This window comes from Nipponia nippon, unplaced genomic scaffold, assembly GCF_047370975.1.
Source record: "Nipponia nippon isolate SJK-2023a ecotype South Korea unplaced genomic scaffold, ASM4737097v1 scaffold_8, whole genome shotgun sequence".
Lineage (NCBI taxonomy): Eukaryota > Metazoa > Chordata > Aves > Pelecaniformes > Threskiornithidae > Nipponia > Nipponia nippon.
In genome coordinates, this window is record NW_028262402.1 from 10691806 (window position 1) to 10714427 (window position 22622).

The 22622-nt window shown below is 39.5% G+C and overlaps 1 protein-coding gene across 4 annotated transcripts in view; it reads left to right on the forward strand.

Moving 5' to 3' along the window:
* Nucleotides 1–22622, forward strand: part of SNCAIP (synuclein alpha interacting protein) — a 93169-nt gene that overhangs the window by 35084 nt on the left and 35463 nt on the right. For all 4 annotated transcript variants that reach the window (XM_087741664.1, XM_087741663.1, XM_087741666.1 and 1 more), the window contains exons 2-3: nucleotides 2447–2549; nucleotides 11194–11266. In XM_087741664.1, coding sequence (XP_087597790.1) covers nucleotides 2493–2549; nucleotides 11194–11266 — 130 coding nt within the window. In that variant the 5' untranslated portion in view covers nucleotides 2447–2492. The remainder of the gene's footprint in view (nucleotides 1–2446; nucleotides 2550–11193; nucleotides 11267–22622) is intronic.

Consider the following 22622-nt stretch of genomic DNA (forward strand, 5'->3'; position numbering starts at 1 on the left):
TAGACTGCTCCAGCGTGGGTCCGCCACGGGGTCACAAGTCCTGCCAGCAAACATTCTCCAGCATGGGCTCCTGTCTCCACAGGTCCATAGGTCCTGCCAGGAGCCTGCTCCAGCATGGGTTTCCCACGGGGTCACAGCCTCCTTTGGGCATCCACCTGCGCTGGTGTGGGGTCCTTCATGGGCTGCAGGTGGATATCTGCTCCACCATGGACCTCCATGGGCTGCAGGGGGACAGCCTGCCTCACCATGGTGTTCACCACAGGCTGCAGGGGAATCTCTGCTCTGGCACCTGGAGCACTTCCTTCCCCTTCTTCTTCACCGACCTTGGCCTCTGCAGAGTTGTTTCTCTCACATATTCTCACTTTCCTCTCCCAGCTGCTGTTGCACAGTAGTTTTTTCCCCTTCTTAAATATGTTATCCCAGAGGCATTACCACCGTCACTGACAGGCTCAGCTTTGGCCAGCAGTGGGTCTATCTTGGAGCCGGTTGGCACTGGCTCTGTCAGACATGGGGACAACTTCTGCCATCTTCTCACAGCAACCACCCTGTAAGCTCCCTGCTACTAAAACCTTGCCATGCCAACCCAATAGAGAGACAGTGCACTTTGCCACAAGTAAGCTGCAATGTCACCCAAATGCAACACAGTAAGGTATAAACCTTAAAAACATGTTTCTGTTAAGAAAGCAAAATCTCTAATGTGGAAAAGAATCTGTAGGCTTGAATGTATCACACCTTTTCACAACAGCTAATTGCTTTCACTGCAAGGATTTTGTCTGATTTTAGTTGTTCCCTCTAAGAATAAACTTAGCATTTGGGAATTGTGCAAAATGAAAAGCTTCTGATTAGTTTCACATTATAGCCACTTCTGTTTCCTCATATCAAGTTGGACTGAGGGCTTTATACTGTTTTTATCTTTTTGTAACCATCTCCTTTCCCACTGCTTCGCTCAAGTCTAACAGCCACAGTGAGAGCCAATAATAGGTAGCTGAGGTTGTTCTTACATACTGCCTTCCTCTCCAGTTTGTCCTTCCCAGGAGTTCCTTCCTTCTCATATTGCAAGGAGCAGAAGTATCCTAATACAGTAAAGAAAATCCATACTTTTTCTTTCTTTTAAAGAGAAAATGATGCTGAATAGTCCTTTACCTTCAGTAACTTGATGAGAAATAAAAATTTGCTATTCCAGCTCTTTCAGCTTAAAACTGTAAATTTGCCTCTTGGTTCTTCTTCTAATAAGTTTTCAAGAACAGATGTCTTAAGATCAGCTTCGTGCTCGGGTGGGGTGTTATGAAGGGGATTAATGACTGAGGTTTTGTTTGCCAGTATAACACCTGCAGAAAAGCATTTTCTTCAAACCCCTTATCCTAGGACATTCTTAACTGCATATGAATGTTTCACACAGTGATTTTATTTAGACCTACAACAGCTGACTTCATTATTCATAAACATATTTCTTGGCAGTTGTCATATGAATAAACTGGGCTTGTATTTTTTTCCTTCAGGCATTTCCTTTTGTTATGTACTAGAAGGGTTTAATATGCTTCCATAATAATACTTAACACTTATGTACTGCCTCACATTACTTAAAAATGCGTTATCGCTTTTCTTTTTCAGCTTCCTTTAAAATAGCTTCCTTTTCCACTTTTACTTCTGTTGTACTTGTCTGTAGTGATAATGCACACCTTCACTCTAGTTAGGATTAAGAAAGTAATGAGGGTTTTATTGACTTTGATCTTCTGGTTGTTTAAGCTCCAGTTTATTCAGAATTACATATTGAATTTTCTAGCCAAATTTCTTGCTTTGCAAGAGAGTTTTCTCTGCTTTTTCCCTTGCTGTAGGGAAATGGTTAAGGCCCCTGATAACCAGTGCACATTGATATAATTCTGGTTCTGTGTTGGTTACTGTTTTGGGGGAAGTGCACTTTCATGCTGAGGAGAGCTAAATCATCCGTCTGTAAAGAACCGACTGCATTGTGTTAGTCTGCTTGTACAGAGAAGTGGAGATAAGGTGTGACAGGATTTTGTTTTCTGCGTGCAGCATGATTCTCAGTTCTTTTCTGCCTTCTTGAGCAGAGGACAACTATAGTAACAGAAGTTGCTGTGTTCAGGCCAGTAAAATAACAGCATCCTTAAGAGAAGATGATACATCATTCGCGCAGCTGCGGTTGCAGGGTCATGAGGGTGCTGAACAGCTTAGGTCTTTTCACCTATATTGAACTTCTGGAAGGACTGAGTGATGCTGAATCAAGTATTTTTGACTTCAAGTACTAGGAAATGGCTTCTTCTCAATGCAGAGTAGAAATGGCAAATTACATTTAGCTTTCAGGATTAAGTTATGAAAGACTTTATTATGCAAGTCAAATGTTTTCAGTAATCTAGCAAATATGTTAAACCATTTCTGTGTGCTTTTGACTCTTTAGTAGACAATCCATTTTTCTTCTCTTAATTAGGTCTTTACTGCTGTGCTGACTCACCCAAAATGTCCATAGAAGAATAATGGAAGCCCCTGAATACCTTGATTTGGATGAAATAGATTTTAGTGATGATATATCGGTAAGTATAAGTCTTATTTTATTCACTCAAGGTGAGACAATCTTAGATATCTCAATCCTAATATAACAAACAACACTATTGTTAGAAGCCACACTCCTTTTTACCTCATATACAGGAATGTTTAAATAGGTTGAATCTAGAATAAAATAAGGTGTTTTGTAAGGGAAATCTCTAATAACCTTGGAAGGAAAACTTGATTCCTCTCCTTCATGTAGTAAAAATAACTTGCAAATCAAATTAATAAATGAATTTTATTTCTGGGTTGCTTTTCTACTCTATTGTCTTGGATGAGTTATATGCTCTCTAGTGCTAGCCTTAGACACCAAAATCAAAAGTTTATCTTTTTCTTAATTGAATGTATTTCAGTTGTAAAAAAATTCCTGCCTATCTCACCTCTGAATTGCTCCTTTTTCATGTAAGTTGTTACTTTGCCCTTTCCACCAGTAGCCATCTCCAAATACAGGAAAATTTTATCAACCGGTGTGATGTAGCTACCTGTGACATGATAGAGTACAAAAAGGCAGGAAGACTTCCAGGGACTGATAGACAGCACTGATCCTTAGTGTCACAACTAAAACAACTGCAGCTGTAATTGCAAGCAAAAATACTGTTCGTCTACATTGTTAGTGGTTCTTATCGGAAGCACTGATACAGTATATTCTATTACTCATAATAATACTCCTATTGCCAGTGTTTCTGCTTTTTGTGTAATAGAGTTGCTAACATGTTGAATGTCTGATGAACAATGGACTTGAATACATAAATTAAATCCACTATAAGAAAATTTTTAATTCAATTTTCAGATCAAAGAAAGTATGCCACCATCTCCTTCTACTTTTTCATAATTTTACAGTTTTATTTCTTTTTTTTTTTTACAAAGGGCCTGGTTTTCCCTTTAGCATTTGGGACTCTTGATTCATTTTAAAACATTCCAGATGCTTTATTTGCAGACAGATTCCTTTTGGAGAGGATTTTATTTTTACCTATTGTAACGTTGAATTTTTATTAAAGAGGAATATGGCAAATGCCCAAAATATTATAAGACAATGAGCCAATCTTGAGCAAATACCTTATTCTGGGCAACTTTCTTTTTATTACTATTATATGCTAGATCATGTCCTGGTATCTGTTTCTATACTCAGTTTTGTAAAACTTTAAAACATAATAGATGTAACCTCTCCATGTCTCTCCCATTGTGGCTGTTGCTGCATACTGGTGGGTTAGGTTACTCACTTTTCCGCTGAACAGCTCAGGCTGGCTGTTTTAATAGGCTGTTCTTTCATTGGACACTGAGCCTTGAATAAAAAACCAGCACAAATTATAGAGGTAGCAGTTTTACTCCCTGCTTTAGGAGGTAAGGGAACAAAGGATTTGTTGCCAGAATCCAGATTAACAAGAGAATTCATGGTTATTCTAGTTCTCTACTCATATCTCACCATATACCTTTTTAGAGATACCTGACCTTCATGTTTTATCATTAGCCTGCTATGGAAAGAGCAGCTGCACAGCATCAGTGTTAGCAATTTATATTGTTCCTGTTAGCTCTCTGGTTCTAATCCAGTGCAGAAAAGTACTGACTAAAAATAATGGCAGCAAGAAGGCTGTTAAAACGATGCACTTATAAAAGTACCTGATTTAGAAAGCCACTGTGTATAGTCCCAATCCTTGTAGACAGTTTCAGCCAAAATGGCCAGAATGTATTAGACATAGAAAATAGACAGGAATTTGTTTTAAAAGGCAAATAGATATGTAAGTGGGTTTTGTTTCTTTTTTTTTGTTTACGTTGCATTTATACGTAAGACAATGAAACTGTACATTTCTCCAAAATCATAGACCCATAGAATGGTTTTGGTTGGAAAGGGCCTACAAAGGTCACCTAGTTCCAACCCCCCTGCCATAGACAGGGACATCTTTCACTAGATCAGGTTGCTCAAAGCCCCGTTGTGGTGGGTTGACCTTGACTGGCCACCAGGTCCTCACCTAGCCACTCTTATCACTCCCCTTCCATCAATAAGATGGGGAGAAATATATGACAAAAAGCTCATGGGTCAAGATAAGGACAGGGAGATCACTCATGAATTACTGTCACAGGCAAAACAGACTAGACTTGGGGATATTAATTTAATTTATTGCCAATCAAACAGTGTAGGATAATGAGAAATAAGAACAAATCTAAAAACAACTTCCCTCCACCCCTCCCTTCTTCCCAGGTTCAACTTCACTCCTGACTTCTCTAACTCACTGCCCTGATCACCGCAGGGGTACGGAGAGAATGTGCGTTGTGGTCAGTTCATAATGCTTCATCTCTGCTGCTCCTTCCTCATCACACTGTTTTCCTGCTCCAGCATGGGGTCCCTCCCATGGGATAGTGTCCTTCATTAAATGCTCCAGAGTGGGTCCTTCCCATGGGCTGCAGTCGAGAATGGACTGCTCCAGTGTGGGTCCCCCATGGGGTCACAGGTCCTGCAGAAAACCCGCTCCTGTGTGCTCTCCTCTCTACAGGCCACAGTTTCTGCCAGGAGCCTGCTCCAGCATGGGCTCTCCACAGGCTGCAGGTTCCTTCAGGGCACATCCATCTGCTCCAGCATGAGGTCCTCCATGGGCTGGAGAGGAACCTCTGCTCCAATGCCTGGAGCACCTCCTCCTCCTCCTTCTTCACTGACCTTGTTGTCTGCACAGTTGTTTCTCTCACATTTTCTCACTCCTCTCTCACAGCTGCTGTTGTGCAGTGTTTTTTACCCTTTCTTAAATTTGTTATCTCAGACGTGCTACCAACATCACAGATGGGCTCAGCTTTGGCCAGCAGCGGGTCCATCTTGGAGCCAGCTGGCACTGGCTCTGTCCCACATAGGGGCAGCCCCTGGTGTGTTCTCACAGAAGCCACTTCTGCACACTCCCCACTAGTTACTCCCCATGTAAACCCAATACAGTTGTCAATGGTGGGCATCCACCACATGGGCAACCTGTTCCAGTGTCTCACCACCCTCATTGTAAAAAATTTCTTCCTTATATTTGATCTAAATTGAACCTCTTTCAGTTGCCCCTTGTCCTGTCACTACAGGCCTTGGTAAATAGTCTTTCTCTATTTTTCTTATAAGCCCCCTTTATATATCGAAAGACCACAAGAAGGTCTCCCTTCAGCTTTCTCTTCTCCAGGCTGAACAACCCCAACTTTCTCAGCCTTTCTTCATAGCAGAGGTGTTCCAGCCCTCTGACCATTACCATGGCCCTCCTCTGGACCCACTCAACATGTCTATGTCTTTCTTCTACCGGGGGCCCCACAGCTGGATGCGGTACTCCAGGTGGGGTCTCCTGAGAGTACAGTCGAGGGGGAGAATCACCTCCCTCACCCTGCTGACCATACTTCTTTTTATGCAGCCCAGCATATGATGGGCTTTCTAGTCTGCAAGTGCACATCACCAGCTTATGTCCATTTTTTCATCCACCAATATCTCCAAGTCCTTCTCTGCAGGGAGATATGAGTTTGATGGATGGATGGTTAGATGGATAAGGAATTGGCCATGTCAATGAGTTACAGTCAATGGCTCAATCTCCAAGTGGAAACCAGTAATGGGTGGTTTCCCTCAAGGATGCTTAATGGAACCAATACTTATGTCCAGTTTAGACAGCAAAATAGGTTTCTGGGACTCTATTAATATTCTAGTAATATTCTGTCTACAATGACGTTAAGCAACCAAGCTGAATATTTTCATTTATTTCTTCATAAATAACACTAACAAGGAAGAAAAAAAAATTATGACCTTTAAGTTGCATTAAATGATAGATACACTATAAAATTAAAAGTATGTTTTAAACTTTTCCCTTTTTCCTGTTAGTACTCTTGATTTTGCCCATAAATTTATTCCTGCTTGTAAGTTGCATGCTATTGTTACGGTTACCTGAAGGTTTCCTAATCCTTTAATTAAAATGCAGGATTTCTGTTGTACTGGCAAATTGTGCAAATTGCAACTATTTTATTTTTTGGTTTACAGAAATAATACCAAATAACCTAGCCATAACCAGAGGTCCTGGTGCTAGATACTTGTAAACTATTTGGGATTCAGTGTATGGATTATTGCTCTGATCATTCAAATAGCTCTGTATGAATAAAAGCCTGGCTCAGTGGTGCCAGTGAAGGACTGAGCCTAATTTGAAAGTTTGTGAAATGTGAGTGCAGTAAGTGAATTCAAACATAATTAAGCAGCTGTTGAATTGTCAGATATTTTGAAACAGCTTGAAAAGCTTCTTCATGTCAATCCTCGCCTGGCAGGGCATATGTAAACTATGTATGGTCAGGAGTATGGCTGATCTCCTGGCCTCCCATTTACTTGGCAAGGGGCACGTCCTGAGCCTGCTGTCACCCTTCCTTGGCCATGGAAGGAGCTGGGTCACCCCACAGGCTCATACAGGTGTACAGGCAGCACACAGCCAGACTTTGCCTACCCAGTGAACCAGGACTTCAGGGCTGAGCATGGAGGGTCCTACATAGCTGTGCAGGCACGGTCACTAACTCCAGCGGGTTGATTTATTTCCCATCCAGATGATGAACTCATTGATAATTCTCTTTTTTTCCCTCTCTCACTTTTCAGAATGAAACATAATGCACATGGCTACTAAAATGTTCATAGAAAGTGTTAGATTCAGACAGACATTTTGTACTTTTAACAGTGTTAGTGTCTATATAGGTCTCCTTTAAAGTTGAAGGGAAGAATAACATACGAAGTGTCTATATAAGCTGCTATAAACAATACATAGCATGAATAACCTAACAAGTACTCCAAAGATGCTGATCACAGACATTAAGTAAAAAGTTTATTTTGGGGAGATGTTATTTCTCACAGGCACTGTGTCAGCCTAATCTCTTTCCTCCACTTTTTTGCTCTGGAGCTGCTTAAATTGACACTACTATTGAGAAAAATCTTCCTGCAGCCTCAGGCCAAGTATTATTGCTTTACTTGTTCTCAATGTAGCTTGCTTCTCACAGATAAATGTCTAGGAAAAGGGGTAGTGTTCCACAGATATAAATGATTAAACAAATGTAATATAAAGGTATTAATTTAATGGGATTTGAATATTAATGAAACAGTTTATTTTCCACTATAGCAAATAAACTGAAATGAGACTGTTAAATGGCTTCCAGTAATAGTAACACCTGGAGACAAATTAGGTATAATGAATGAAGGTCTGTTTTCTCTATCTAAATAAAAACAAGGAGCTGTGCATTTAGGAACGGGACACAGTCACTGGTGTCTTGATCCCGTGGAGGTGAATTTGTTGAGTTTTGGTACTGACTCCAGTTGCAGCAGGACATGGGCCTTAGCGTTTTGGGGGTGTCATGGTTCTGATGACATGGTCTGAGAGTCACACTATGTGTCCAGCTTTGCCCTTTGACTCCATTTCAGGAGACATTAAAGGTATTCTTCACAACAGAGTGTTAAAAAACAACTTCTGCATTTTAATTTACAATCTTTTTACTATTTTCTGTATACATTTCTGTGCTACTACTCATGATCCAGTATTTGTTCTTTCTGATATTTCTCCGATACAAGTGCGTCTGCAAGTGGCAGACAAGTGGCACAGGACAGAACAGCTTTACTAGAAGTTTTTTTTCTCATGTGTTGGGTTTAAAATTCATTGCATTAAAATTTGAGAACCATGTGAAATTTAAAAGCTTAACATTTGCATTAATTCAAAATCTGTAGTGCAGTTTTACATAATGAACAAATGCTTTGTATGATAAGGGAGGTTCTGTTAGCCCCTGAATTAACAGTGTCCGTTGATGAAAATTGGGAATTTCTTGCATTTGCTTGGAATACTTTTTACTGCTTCTTATCTCTTGTTTGCTGTTGATACTGTTCTTCCATCTTACAAAGTTCTTATGGGGTTTACTGAAATTCACTATTTAAGGTTGGACATAGGCATGCCTTAAATGCAGAAAAAGAACCCCAGCCTCAAACACCAATCAAAAATGCCATTACATGCATTATCTTGGAAAGAAGCCCTTAGTTTTTTTACTGAATTTCACTGCCAACCACAACACACTTTGATTAAACACCAAAGATCACAGTAAGCATTGACTAACAAAGTGATCTGATGTGCTTAGCTCTCACATTGTCACTTATGCCTTTGGGCGTGGCCCTCAACTCTGGTTGACTTGGTTACTCTAATGGTGAAATGTGAGAAATGTTGTTTAATTTTGTATGTAAACCAATTTAAAATTATTGAATGGAAAGTGGGAAATAATTAATTTTAGATAACATGGAATAAGAATTAAGTCTAAAATTCTGTTCCAGGGAAGGGTTGAAATCTCAACATCTTTTGCTGTTCCTCTGTGACATCACTAGTAACCTTGAAATTTTTGGTTGAAGAAAAGTTAACAAACATTGCTAATGATCAGAGCTGGAGCTAGAGTATGAGAGAAAGTGGTTCTAAAGGGAAGAGCTGGCAATGGATTGTGCTTATGGTTGGGAAAGGTCCACTTTAAAGAGTAATTTTGTTGCTTCCTGGACCAAAAGCCAGTTCTCCACATCTTGACCACAAAATACAGATGACAGAAACATGAATGCATAGAGGTCTTTTTGAGGACAGAGGTGAGTGGGAAGAAATCTGTTAATGAAATCAAACCAATATGATTAAAATGCACAATCAAATTTATAACATTTCATAGATTTTTGGTGGTGGAAGGTGGTAAATGAATACATTTTAGTGCAATGTTGAAATGGAAGGAAAATCTGTTCTTCCAGGAAAGAACAGGAAGAAAGACAAAAAGAAAAATGGCTTTCTGTTTTTGAGGTTGCCTGACGAAACACATAGCAATGGAATACAAAAGGCCTCATTCTAATTGAATTACAAACTGTGTAATAGTTTAAACTGCACCAGCTGGTCTGGTGAAGCTACCATATTCCTTGGAGACATGTTCCTTGGATTCTCTTAAGAATCTTATTAGACCAGTTCAACATTGCCTTCTGAGTCTTTGTGCTGAAATAGCAATATGTATAGCTTAACAGCTCAATCTTTATTAAACAATAACTAGAGTGAAGCACAGCACATGGTGTTTGTGCATGTGTGGGTTTAACTTGTATTAATTTGTATTTAGTAGCATCTTTCTCCCTGTCTCTGTTCTTCTGCTCTTTGTTGCTTTAGGCTGTCACATCCTAGAGCAGTCACAGCCTTATAGACAACACCTTGTTTAATGGGGATTGGAGTCACTGGATAGTTCTGTGGAGTGCTGCTACACATTTTAATTAAGAACTTCAGTGTTGATCCTGGGAATATTTATGAGAGATTCTTGTTGTAGTTGAGGTTTCTCGATACACCCCTGAATCAGGTCAGCAAGGGATAAAGTAAGGCATGGGAGGGTTTTGAGGCTCAATGGAGTAACTACAGTCAATTGAGCAACAGTCTTAAACTTACACCAGAGAAGTAAATTAATTCTGCAGTTGGTCACATGAGGTCGACTTTAAATTATTTTGAAGTAGATTGCCAGCTGTGCATCAGAAGTACATCAAACTTTGAATGACGAACTGTCAGCAAAAAACAGGACAATGTATGACCGTTTCTTTTTTGTGTGGAAAGCTCATGTGGTTTTATATGTAGTTGTTTTGCCTCATTGGTCAATAGCACACCAGCTAAAAATATCTGTTTCTTTGAAAACATATGGTGTTTATATATTCTTTAAAATCTTTCAGTTGTGCTAATCCTAAATGCTTTTTTCTCTTTTAGTTTCCAAAATACTGCTTTTAATAGGTTTTTTTATATGAGCAAAGCCATTGATCTTTCACAGACATAATGATTTTCATTTGTTTAAGTGAAGATTCCTGTAACATTTAAGCATTTGATTAAGGAAGGCTTGCTATTAAGTAACTTAATTTCTGCATGTCAGAATGTGTAGTTTTATAACACTGGATCATGTGTCTTACCAAGGGTGTTCTACAAGTTCATAAGAAAAAGATTTCTGTTTAGCAAGATACATATGTCATCCCTGGTTTTTTCCTTTTTAATGCTGAATTCAGAGAATAACATACTGATTAATATCAGGCATATCCTTCCACATCAAAGTAATAATGCAAGTTTGCTTTAATAAAGCCTAGGTTAGAGAAATGAGCCTGTTGTCTGATATGTGTATGTATATGCATCCATCTCTGAAATCAGATCTCTGAGGGACAAATATTCTTCATTACTTTTACATATTGGTATGTGAGAGGTTGAATTCTAATTTTTAATCATGAAGTATATTGCAGTATAATCACCATAATAGATGCCCAGGTGGGCAAAGTGAGACCCTTGACATTTACTCTGAAGCCTAGATCTATTCTCACCTTTGATGTATCTTGGATCCCATGGAAAGGATGGATATATAAAGTGTATTTGTGACTTGAATAATGGTGATCTGCAGGAAGGAGAAATCTGAGGTGGGGAGATGCTTTGCTCTAGCTTTGAAAGTCTGTTTGATATTTCTCAAGGTGGAACACAAAAGCAGATGCCATCTACTTTTCTCATGCAGCCTGAGAAGACCATCAAACTGCCAGAAGTACCCTTGGGTTGGTAGACTTAGGCTGTGCCCATGACACCAGGACCTCTTGAAAGTCTGACTTTTTATCTTTGTAAATGAATTACTTCACATACATTTTTTCCTTTTTTACAGTATTCTGTAACTTCTCTCAAGACCATCCCAGAATTATGTAGAAGGTGTGATTCACAAAATGAAGACAGATCAGGTATGATGCCCACTTCTGTCCACCCATCATTTTCGAGGCTGCTTTTTATCATGTACAACTTGGCAACAATAGGTTCTTGGCAGTGTTCTGTTGTTTTGTTTTCTCTCATTTTTGTACAGCTTTCTGGAAACATGGCTTTTTTTTTTCAACAGATGTTAGTTCATTAGAAGGAAAAAAAGTTCCAAAAAAGGATTTGGCTGTATACAGATAAATGTAGGGCTTCATCTCAGCATCTCCAAACCACAGTATATGCAACAATTTACTTGAAAACCCGAGAAACCATTGGTGACAAGACGTAATAATGTAGGCGCCAATGAAAAAATGTTGGATACATTTACTACCCATATGGCCATGACCAGTTTGAGGGATGATGTTTTGCCAGAGTCTGAAACTGTATCAAGGATGCTACATGATAGAATCTACTCTAAGGCATACTGTAATAGTTAAGATTAAAGCCGAGTTTTTGAGTTTAATAGTGTAAACTAAATGAAGAATCATGAAGTATAGATGAGAACCAGCTGGAGACCTTCCCCCTGCTCCCCTGACAAAAAGTGCACTCAGTGTTGTTTTTCACTCTGTATATGAGATTAATCCCCTTTTGTTTTTCTCTTCCTGATGGAGGAAAAATGAATTGGTGATAGGAGCATTTTTGTTGAGTTATGAAAAGTTTATTGTGCTTTCTGATGCTTTAATTGGACTTTCATTAATGTTGTTTCATTAAATGCTTTTATAACAGAAATGGGACACCTGGAATTTCTGGGATGGTAGAAGGCTTTAAGAACTGTGCCATACTTCAACAGCTTTTATTTCTATATTTCCTTTCAGAGAGTTGTAAATTTCTGAGGTGTGCAACTAAGTCAAAACTTTCTGAGAGCTACGTCATCTACTGCAGTCATTAAAGGCCAGGTCATCACAGCCATATGCCAGTGCCCTTGGCAAAAAAAGGGAAGCAAAGCTCTCCTTGCTATACCTGTTTGCCATGCTGCTGCCCACACAGGGCACAGCAGCGATTGCGCACACAGTATTACCTGCTGCAAGCAGAAGCAAGGAAGAAGTGGAAAGGGAGAACACCCCTGATTCACTCGCCTCAATTTGCCCTATCTCATTCTACTCCAGTCTTCCCCCGTCTGCCCCCATCCTTCACCATCTTCCTCTCCATATTCCCCCCATCCTCCCCCATTACACCCTACTGTCCTTGCCCTGCCTTGCCCCCATCCCTCTTCTTCTCTCTTCTTCCTACCTTCTTGCTCCTTCTTCCCCCCTTCCTCATCCCTTTTTTCCTCCCTTTTTCCCCTTTTGTCCCCTCTCCTTCCCCCTTCTTCCCCCCTTCTTCCCTCTTTCTTACCCATTCTTAACCCTGTTCTCACCACTCTCTCCCCATTCTTCCACCTATTCTTCCCTTATTCCTCCTTCCTCCTCCTTCCCTCTTTCTTCCCCACTTCTTCCCCCCTTCTATTCCTCATTCTTCCCTGCCATTCGCCTTACCATTCATCCTCTCATTCCTCCCCATATTCCTTCCACCATTCTTCCCCCATTCCTCCTCCCATTCTTCTTCCCCCATTCTTCCCACCACTCTCTCTGCCCTTCTCCCCACTGTTTTCCCGCCTGTTCTCCCTACCATTCCTCCCCACCATTCTTCATCCCCATTCTCCCCAATATTCACCCCACTATTCTTTCCCCTGCATTTCCCCAGACCTTACCTTTTCTTTCCTCTCCAGTCTTTCCCACTATTCTTCCCCATGAGTCTTTTCCCTGTTTTTCCACCCAGTTTTCCCCCCAGGTCTTTCCCAATATTCTGCCCACCATTCTAGACCCTTCTTCCCATTCTTCTCACCATTCTCCTCCCCACTATTCACTGCCCCTCATTGTCACCCCTTTAATTCCCCACCCAGTACCGCCCTCATCTCTTTCACCCTCCCTTCTTCCCCCCTGTTTTCTCCCCACTGCCATTTTCCCCCCTCTCTTTGCCTATCAGCGTTAGCAGCTGATCATGTGGCTCCAAGGCATTAGCTCGTCTTGTCATAAAAAGAGTTAAATTCACTCAGCTGCTCCAAGAGCAAGGTGAACCAGAGAAGGAGTGCAAGAATAGCCCCTAAGACATATTGTACTGGGTGTTCTGTTCATGATGACTTCTCAGCCACAGTGGCAGCATCAATATCTGTTTTCAGGAAGAAGAGTATATTCTTTTTCAGATAGTAGTCTTAAAGTAAAATGCAGACCAATAGCAAGGATGAAGCACTAGTTATGAGCTCTTCCTTAAGACCGTGCAATAATGACAACTTATTGTGTAGCTCGGTTGTTTCATGGTCGCTTCTGCAGTCAGACGTTTTTCAATGATGATTTTAATTACATCTGTACTCATCTGTTGCCTTGAAAAGGAGTTGACAGAAGCAAGTACAGGCATTGCTGGAAGACAGTAGTAGCATTGGGGAGTCTGCCAGTGGAAATTAATTCACAGCTTTGTTTAAAAGTCTTGAGTCAAAAAAGAGGTCTTTAGTACTGATAATAGTATTGGCAAACTGGAAACAGTACTAAAATCTGTTTTTTCTCTCTACTTATCACTTACAAGTTTTGATGAATTGGAAATAGTACTAAAATCTATTTTATTTTTACTCTGCTTAGTCACTGAGTAAACCTATAGTGCTGAACAGGAACGTATCACTTTACATCCCTGTACAGACTTCAGTATTTGAAGTATCTTGAAATATCAACAGAGCTGCATCTGTTGATTTTCATAGTTGCTTTTGATGCAGTCTTGCCTTCCTCACGTTGTAGACCGTTAAAAAATGTTCCCCAAATTATTGTTGCTATATGCTATTTTTTATGAAGACAGATTATATAATAAATCTTTAGTATGCATGACATTCATGCTATTTTATATCTGTATTCCATTGGCAATTTAAGTAATTATGCATAGAAAAACTCAGAGGTTCTACAAAGAGCTGATCCAGCTTTCTACCTCCTACTGACTCCTGCTCAGTTAGAGGTTGCATTTCTACTTTAAAACAGAGAAGAATGAGGAAGTAGAACTATCCAAGAATTATTTTTTAAAAGAACTAAAAGTTAAGTGTAAGTTAGCCATAGGATGAGATATGTCAGGACCCTAATAATCTAAAAAATAATCCTCTGTCAGCTTTGTTTCAGAAAAATATTTAGTTCGCTAAGACAGTTAAGACAAAAGTATAGAGAAAATAAGATTCAACTTTATACTTAAGAATATGTATAAATATGCAGACAACCATTTTTGCCAACAAGATTGTTAGAACAGATTTCAACCAGACAGTTCCTCTTTGTAGCATTACTTTTTTTAATTATATGGCTGATACTATGAAAGTCTTACTAGTCATTGTTCGCAGATAAGTTTAGTAAATAGCCCTGTAAATCCCATTTTCTTTCCCCATTTCATGTAAACATTGGGTAATATGTTAGTAACATACGAAAGTGTTCGGTTACATTTTGGTTTTCAAATTACTCTAAGCACTTTTAATCCTAGGCAAAGACACTGGTGCTTACCAGTCAGTGTGCTTTCTCAAGCATTTCACATAGACCTTTCAACAGATTTTTTTTTTTTTACTATTTTTGTCTGCCTGTAACTTTTGCTTAAATTACTTGTTCTTTTGGACAAGGAGAGATTAGAAAGTCTGAGAAAGGAGTATGTGTAGTTTTTCCTCCCTGAATTCCCACTGTCACCTCTCCTTATTGGACAGCACTGGCTGGTGATGTGTACCAGTGGGAAGGTCCTGTGGTTTCTTCCTCACCCTTTTGCATGATGTTCATGAAAGTCATGCAGTCAGTACAGTCTCAGTCCTGACTCCTCTATGTCCTTCCTTGGATTTAGGGAATTCTGACTCAGGAAAATTCCAAGGGATCCTTGGAGCCAAAGTATGTGTGTCAGTACCCCCAGATTACAAGGTAAAAGATATATAGGATTGGAGAAAAGGCGTAGGGCAAATCCTGGTTTATCCACAATAAAGAGTGATTAAGGGTAATTGTTTTCTCTACCATCATGCTTCAAGAGAATGATCTTTGTAGCTAGCATAATAACCACTAGGATGGGCATTGTTCTTCTTCAAAGATCGAAAATTAAAGAGTGCAGTTTAAAAATGGATCTAGCCAACTCCATTTTTTGAAATCAAGTGTTAGCCAGCCTGCCCATTGATTTCCGGCATTGTCTAATGTAGAATGATGAATTGAAATAGAAATCAGTCCTTTATGCTTTTGTTATTAACCATGAAATTGGTTGCTTTCTTTCTGGGCAGATTTTCTAAGGCCACGTGAGTAAATGGTTCAAGACATCTGTGTTCAACAAGCTTCACTGAGCTATATCATTGTTCAAGTATATTCTGTCAGCTATGATGACTTTTGGTTGTCATTAAATGTATGTCTCAAATGAGGACAATATCCTAATCTAGATCTTTATTCACAAGTTGATAAAAGCAAGTTCATCTTCAATCTCCAGCAGTTATCCTTCTGCACTGCTTTATTCATTCCCAAAGTAACTGTCATTCACAAAATTATTTGGAAGATTAGTTTCCTATTTGAGAAGAAGAAATAAATCAGTTAATATAAAATTGTACAAGCTTTCTGTCTCAAGGTAGTTTTTTAGCTGTAAGAGAAATTAAAGTAAAATTTGATTTGGAGGCAGTGTTATATGACATTAAATTCACAGAGTCTGTTGTGCTCCAAATGCCTCCCAGGTAAATATGTCTGAAACAATACAGTATTGATTGGATAATTCCTTGGTGGAATACTGAAGAATTTTCTCAGAAAAAACAGTAATTAGTCTGCAGTGACACGTGTGATAGCTATATATAAGCTCTTTTCCTACCTCATTTTCACATCCTCTCTCTTCCTGTTTTACACACTTTGTGCCGGAATGACCTCTTCTGATTTTTCAGTAGAACTTTACTTGCTGCCTCCCTTTTATATCCTTAGATCAGTCTGGACAAGGGTAAATCCAATTTATTAATTTTGAAAATTTCTTTACCTCTTCTATATTCACTACTTTAGAAATGACAGCTTTTGTAGTGTTCTTCCTCAAGCCAAGATAAGGAAACTTATTCATTCGCTGAGGCTTGTATTAATGTTTGAATTACCTGGAAAAGATGCATTGTTATTTAAAAGGATTAATTATTATTTACCCTGTTTACCCTTTCTTTCTTCTTTAGAGTGGCTTCAAATTCCACTTAAATGAGAACAAACCCTCTCTGTTCTTATCTGTGCAGGGTTGTTTTTTAATTCAGGTTCTCATGCTATAGAGCTTACATTAACGAACCCTAAAATGTACTCCTGGAACTTATTAATATATTAAAACTGTAAAACAGTGCCATCTTCAGTTAAAATTGTTAAATATGATTTCAGTGATATTAATAAAACAGTAAATAGATGTTCAGAACTGGTTTTGATTGTACATCGATATGTAAGGGACATCCCTTCCTCCATCTCTTGGAGACCCAATATTGCTGCCAGTGTTGGAGATAAATTGGTGTTAAAAACCATGAGGAATTTTCTAAAAGTTTCCCTAGTGTAGACAAAACCTCGGTGTCTGTATACAAAGTCAGAATCACAGTGCTCTAAATGGACCTGGAATGAGTACAAGTCTTAATTGATTTAAGAGTTTCTGCTGAAGTCGTATCACAAGGAAGAAGCTCAGGAATTTCTTTCAGAGGACAGTAAAACTCCAAATGTGAAACTTCGTATATACTTACTGCAGGCCCCCAAATGATTATATAGTACATGAGCAATATGGTGAAATGCTGCATTTGAAAAAATATTTAATAGGTATGGGCAGTTGTCAGTGCTAATCCCAGGCTACCTTAATGATGGAAATGATGGAAAGTGGAGTAAACTCCACAGTAAGTGAATTTTTAAAGCAAGGAGGAAGAGATTCAGATGAACTAAAGTCATCTGAATGCATTCATCCTTTGGTAGCAACAGGGTCAACCTAACAGAGTTTGTTCTCATTTATAGAATCAGAGAATCCTAGAATGGTTTGGGTTGGGAGGGACCTTCAAAGATCATCTAGCCCAACACCCCTGCCATGGGCAGGGACAACTTTCACTAGATCAGGTTGCTCAAAGCCCCATTCAGCTTGACCTTTGAATATTTCCAGGGTTGGGGCATCCACAACTTCTCTGGGCAACGTGTTCCAGTGTCTCACCACCATAATCATAAGGGTGCAAGACCTTGCACTTGGCCTTGTTGAAGTTCATGAGGTTCACATGGGCCCAGTCCTCAAGCCTGGTCAAGGTCCCTCTGGATAGCATCCCTTCCCTCAAGTGAACCAACTGCACCACTCAACTTGGTGTCATCTGTAGATTTGCTGAGAGTGCACTCAATCCCACTCTCTATGTCATTAATAAAGATACTGAACAGTACCAGTCCCAGTACAAACCCCTGAGGAACACTACTTGTTACTAATCTCCATTTGGACATTGAGCTGTTGACTGCAACTCTTTGGACATAGCCATCCAGCTAATTCCTTTTCCATCAAATAGTTCATCCATCAAACCTATCTCTCCAAATTAGAGGCAAGAATATTGTGAGGGACCATGTCAAAGGCCTTACAGAAGTCAAGATAGATGACATCCGTAGCCCTTCCCTTGTCCACTGATGCAGTCACTCCATTGTAGAAGGCCACTAAGATTAGTCAGGCATGATTTTCCCTTGGTAAAGCCATGTTGGCTGTCTCTACTCACCTTTCTGTCATGCATATGCCTTAACATAGCTTCCAGGAGGATCTGTTCCCTGATCTTCTCAAGCACATAGGTGAAGTGACTGGTCAGTAGTTCCTAAGGTTCTCCTCTTTACCCTTTTTAGAGGGTAAACAATTGAAGCCTAAATGGTAAGGAAGCTTCTTGTGTTGCCAGCAAGGGCAGAGGGTACCTCCCAGTATTGTGTACTGGGAGTTTTCCAAGTACATGCTGACAAGGTCTTGAGGTAAAAGCCTCCAAACAGTGTCTTCTCTTGTCTGCCAGTTTTGCACTTTGTTTCCAGGCTTGCTACGACCTGCAGGCAGGCAGCGGTCTTTCAGGGTTTTTATGTCTTCATCATAGCGTAACTTAAGTAAGAAGGCAACTCTGAAGGCCATCTTGTCCACCTCCCTGTGCTCAGAGCAGTTCCAGTTACATCACATTGCTCAAGGACCTATTCTCCATATGAATGCTGCAATAAAGAACATTGCAATCGAGTTACTTTGGGGAAGTGTTATTAGGGAAACAACCATAGTGCTCCCACTTCTTTGTCAGCAAGAAATAACCGTGGTTCAACCTCAGAGGTTCATAGACCATTGAAAGATCTATTAGGCATGATAAAATCAGCAGGTAGTCTTACCATAGTCCAGGACTATCAGCTCCAGGGCCCAATCAGTATATTGTTCTCCATTATTCACAGTTTTACTGTGGTTTGTGACTGCACGGGTATGGAGTTCATACAAAACAAAGGTTGAAATACAGAGAATTTAGAGTTAGAACAGTCTGGATGCAGGTCAGGTCATTAGGCAGAAGCATTAATGGCACTGATGACTGATAACTGTTTGGATAAAGGGAAATCGTCCAGTTTTTCTCCTGGACAGTGGTTCAGTGGAGTTGACTATAAGGTAGTGCTCTCCATCCTGAGCAGAAACAGAGACAGCAAGGTAAAAAGGCTGAAAGATTTCATTGAGGGATGTAGCCTAGCAATGGGCATCACTGGTTGCCACCTATGGAAGAACAGGAGTGAAGTGATGCTCTTTTTCATTTCTGTTAAACCAGTGTGTAGGTGTCAAGTGACCTACTACAGCAACATGGACTCAATTGCCAGCTGATCTGCAATTGACTCAGATCTTTACATCCATTTTCCTCCTTGCCTGCATCACTGCCTGTTTTATGTCCCAGATGTTCAACAGCAGCATTTGTGACTACACAACATTGGTGAAAGCATAAACCTAAATGAGTCCATGGTGATGCTGACAGAAACACACTGTTAAGAGTTTGACCATTTCCACAGTCAGTCAGTGCTCTTTGAATATGAGTCATTCTGGGTTTGTGAAGATCCGCCATAGCAACATCTACAAATACCACTCTGCAGTATGGTCAGTTCATTTTGTAATGGTACTGATGTGTGATATACAGCCTTTTGCCACCTTCTATTTGTGTCACCAGTGCTGTAAACTTCATTTGATGAATGTTACTGTACCCATATGCCAGGGAGACAGTCTCTTGCATGCACATCAGGAATGAATTTCAGTAGTAGTTTCCTTATAGAGCTGAGGTAAAAGCTGAGTTCTTTGTTATTTTCATTATACTCAGGACAATTTAAAGGTATTCTGATGTTTGGCATTAGATTGTAAGTATCACAGAAACTGTCTGTCAGAAGAGTAAAGTTTCATCTGTGCATGAAGTAGTCTTGATAGTTGGACAAAACTCATACAGTTAGCCTATAATTCTACAGCTGCTCGTATACCAGATAAAACTCCCCCTCTCACCTCCCCATGCCCTAGATACAGAGCTGATGTTGAAAAATGCTCTGAAGTCAACAGATGCTTCCAATTGGAAACATGTTATAAGGATCTTTTTTAGGAAGTTCAAGGTAAATTTTGATTCCTAAAATAAAATCTGATTAAGTGATTAAATTGCAAGAGAAGTTGCTTCCTAATTGTCCCGTTTTCTGATTATTAGCCCGCAGTAGTTCTAGGACATCTATAAATAAATAAATAAATAAATAAATAAATAAGTGAAATGATAAATAAGACTACAGGCCTCTTCATTCACATTTTGCATTTTCTCTTCCTCAAGAAGACCATAGAGCACACTATATGCTGAAGAACTACTTTTGCAAATTTGACCCTTGCAGGTTTTCATCAGATACTATTTTCTTTAGTGCCAAGGAAATGCTTTGGCATCTCAGGTCTATCAGGCAGCACGACATTTCTTTACTGATATCAGTGAAATCTCCCTAGTTTTTGTGTTCCTCTCTCTTTTTACTTCAGCAACACAACAATGGGATTGTCCAAATCTCTCATATTAATGAATAAAAGTTAAAGAAATAATTTTGACAACATGGGAAAAAAATGTTGTCATCACTTTTTTACATTTGCGATACTGGTGCACAGAAGAGATATGGCTTATCCAAGATTATACTGGAATTATTTGTCAGATTCCGGAATCAAGTTAGCTTGACCCAGAATTTTGATGGTGCCTGCCTGAGTTCATAAGTATGGAGAGATGAGCAAGAGGCTTTTCTCCTGGAGCAGCTGTTGAAGACTACTCACATAACTCCTGCTGTGCTGTTGCTTTGGAGAATATAGGCAACACTTGCTTTTGCTTCTTCGGGGAACAAGCATCTGAAAACAGAACAGAAGAGATTCAAGCCATGCCCTGGTCCAGTCTGGCCTATGGTTTCAGTGTTGTGTAGGGGGAAACCATGCTGTAACTGCCTAAGCACTGATACAGCCTGTACAGCACTCAAGTAGAAAATAGCACAAAGAAGGATTGTGTCTACCAGTCTGACTTGCTTTCTTCCCTACTGCTATGTGGTTAAATGCTATATTCTAATCCTTTATTTTATGCAGTGTAAATTCATTGTCCCAGTTAAGTGAAGAGTAAGTTCATAAGTCAGTAAGTCAGTAGAAATATTGCTAACTGTTCTCGGTGTTCCAGTTTGTTTTCTGGAAAAACAGTGTTTGTAAAGAGGTGTTGGGAAGAAAAACAATGAAAAAATGAAAGTACCTTACTCGGCTCTAACTGTAATGAAAGAAAAGAGAAATACATGACTTTACAATGATTCAAGACAGATTTGTAACAAAGGTCATTGCTTCTTCGCAGTGTCCGATTTTACAATTTTATCGTCAGTGGTTTATGTAAATGTGTGTTATTAAGGTTAGAAAGTGGAGAAAGCCAAGCAACAAAATAAATGTAAGCTTAAATAAAGTGACGACAAACAAAATGTTGGTGCCTTTTCCTCTGTCTAGACCCCTCTGTTGAAAGCAGTGTTTTCGTAAAACTCAGACAGAATTCATTTCCATACTGAGTGCTTAATAGTTCCTGTCAGAACAAAACAGCTGGGAAACATATGGTATCCATTTCCCTGTATCACTTGGAAAAAATTTCACATGTAAATAAAACCAACATAAAAGTGTAGGCCTTTGAACCTAGAATCTTATACAATACATAAATAAGTCAGTACAGTGCGTTCTTTGTATTGGCCCACTAAGTTACATGCCTTTTCATTATTATTATTTTTATTTCTTCTTCAGAAATGTATTCTTAAGCTCTTCCAAAAGTATTAAGGTAGTTTTCAGACATCCGTAGCTACTAAGCTATACTAATCTTTCACTTCAGACAGTAATGTTGCACTGAAAGTGTATATATCTGTTTCCTTAGGAAGGTGTTCATGGCAAATTGTGTGTTTTGACCACAAATTAGATCCCACTGATACACGGTTAGCACGTGTAATAAATCTGCTTTGTTTAAAAGTATTCTTGACTTTTGGAATGCATTAACTCTTAGTGTACATTGAAGGGTATAGAAAATGCCTGAAGGCTTTAGTGGTTTTAGTGCTCTCCCTCAACTGAAAATAACAAAATAAGGAAAACTCTTTGCCAGAGTTCCACTGATTATGGAGATCATAAATATCACCAGCTGGGACTGTGTGAAATAGTGCAAGTTCAGTAGGATTGAGTTCAATTTCAGTAGGATTAAAAGTTCAGGTGCCTTGAGCTCCCTTTCTTCTCCGCAAGTCAGATTCACTGGTCAAACTCCATATGCTGCAGTGCACTGCAATAGTGGTCTGGAAGCTCCAGAGCTATATATGTTTCTCTGTGTGTGTGTGTATGTCTACAGGTTATATATATAAGGGATGGAAAGTTTGACAGAGAAGCCTAACATACAGAGGAGAAATGGAAAAGGAAACATCATACCTGAATAAGTAGACTTAATTTTCAGATCAGAGAATCACAAAGTCATTTAAGTTGGTAGGGACCACTTGAGATCATCTAGTCCAACAGCCCTGCTTAAGCAGGGTCAGCTAGAGCAGGTTAAGCCCAGGACTGTGTCTAGTCAGATTTTGAATATCTCCACCGGTGGAGACTCCACAATGTCTCTGAGCAACCTGCGCCAGTGTTTGACCAGCCTCACAGTAAAAAAGTGTTTTCTTGTGTTCACATGGAATTTCATGTGTTTCTCTTTGTGTCCATTGCCTCTTGTCATGGAGAAGAGCCCTACTCCCTCTTCTTCATTGCTTTCTGTCATGTAATTATACACAAGGATAAAATTCCTCCTGACCCTTCTCTTCTCCAGGCTGAAGAGTCCCAGCTCTCAGTCACTGTTCATATGAATTTCCAATTCTTGTATGAAAAACACATCTGCCAGACATAACA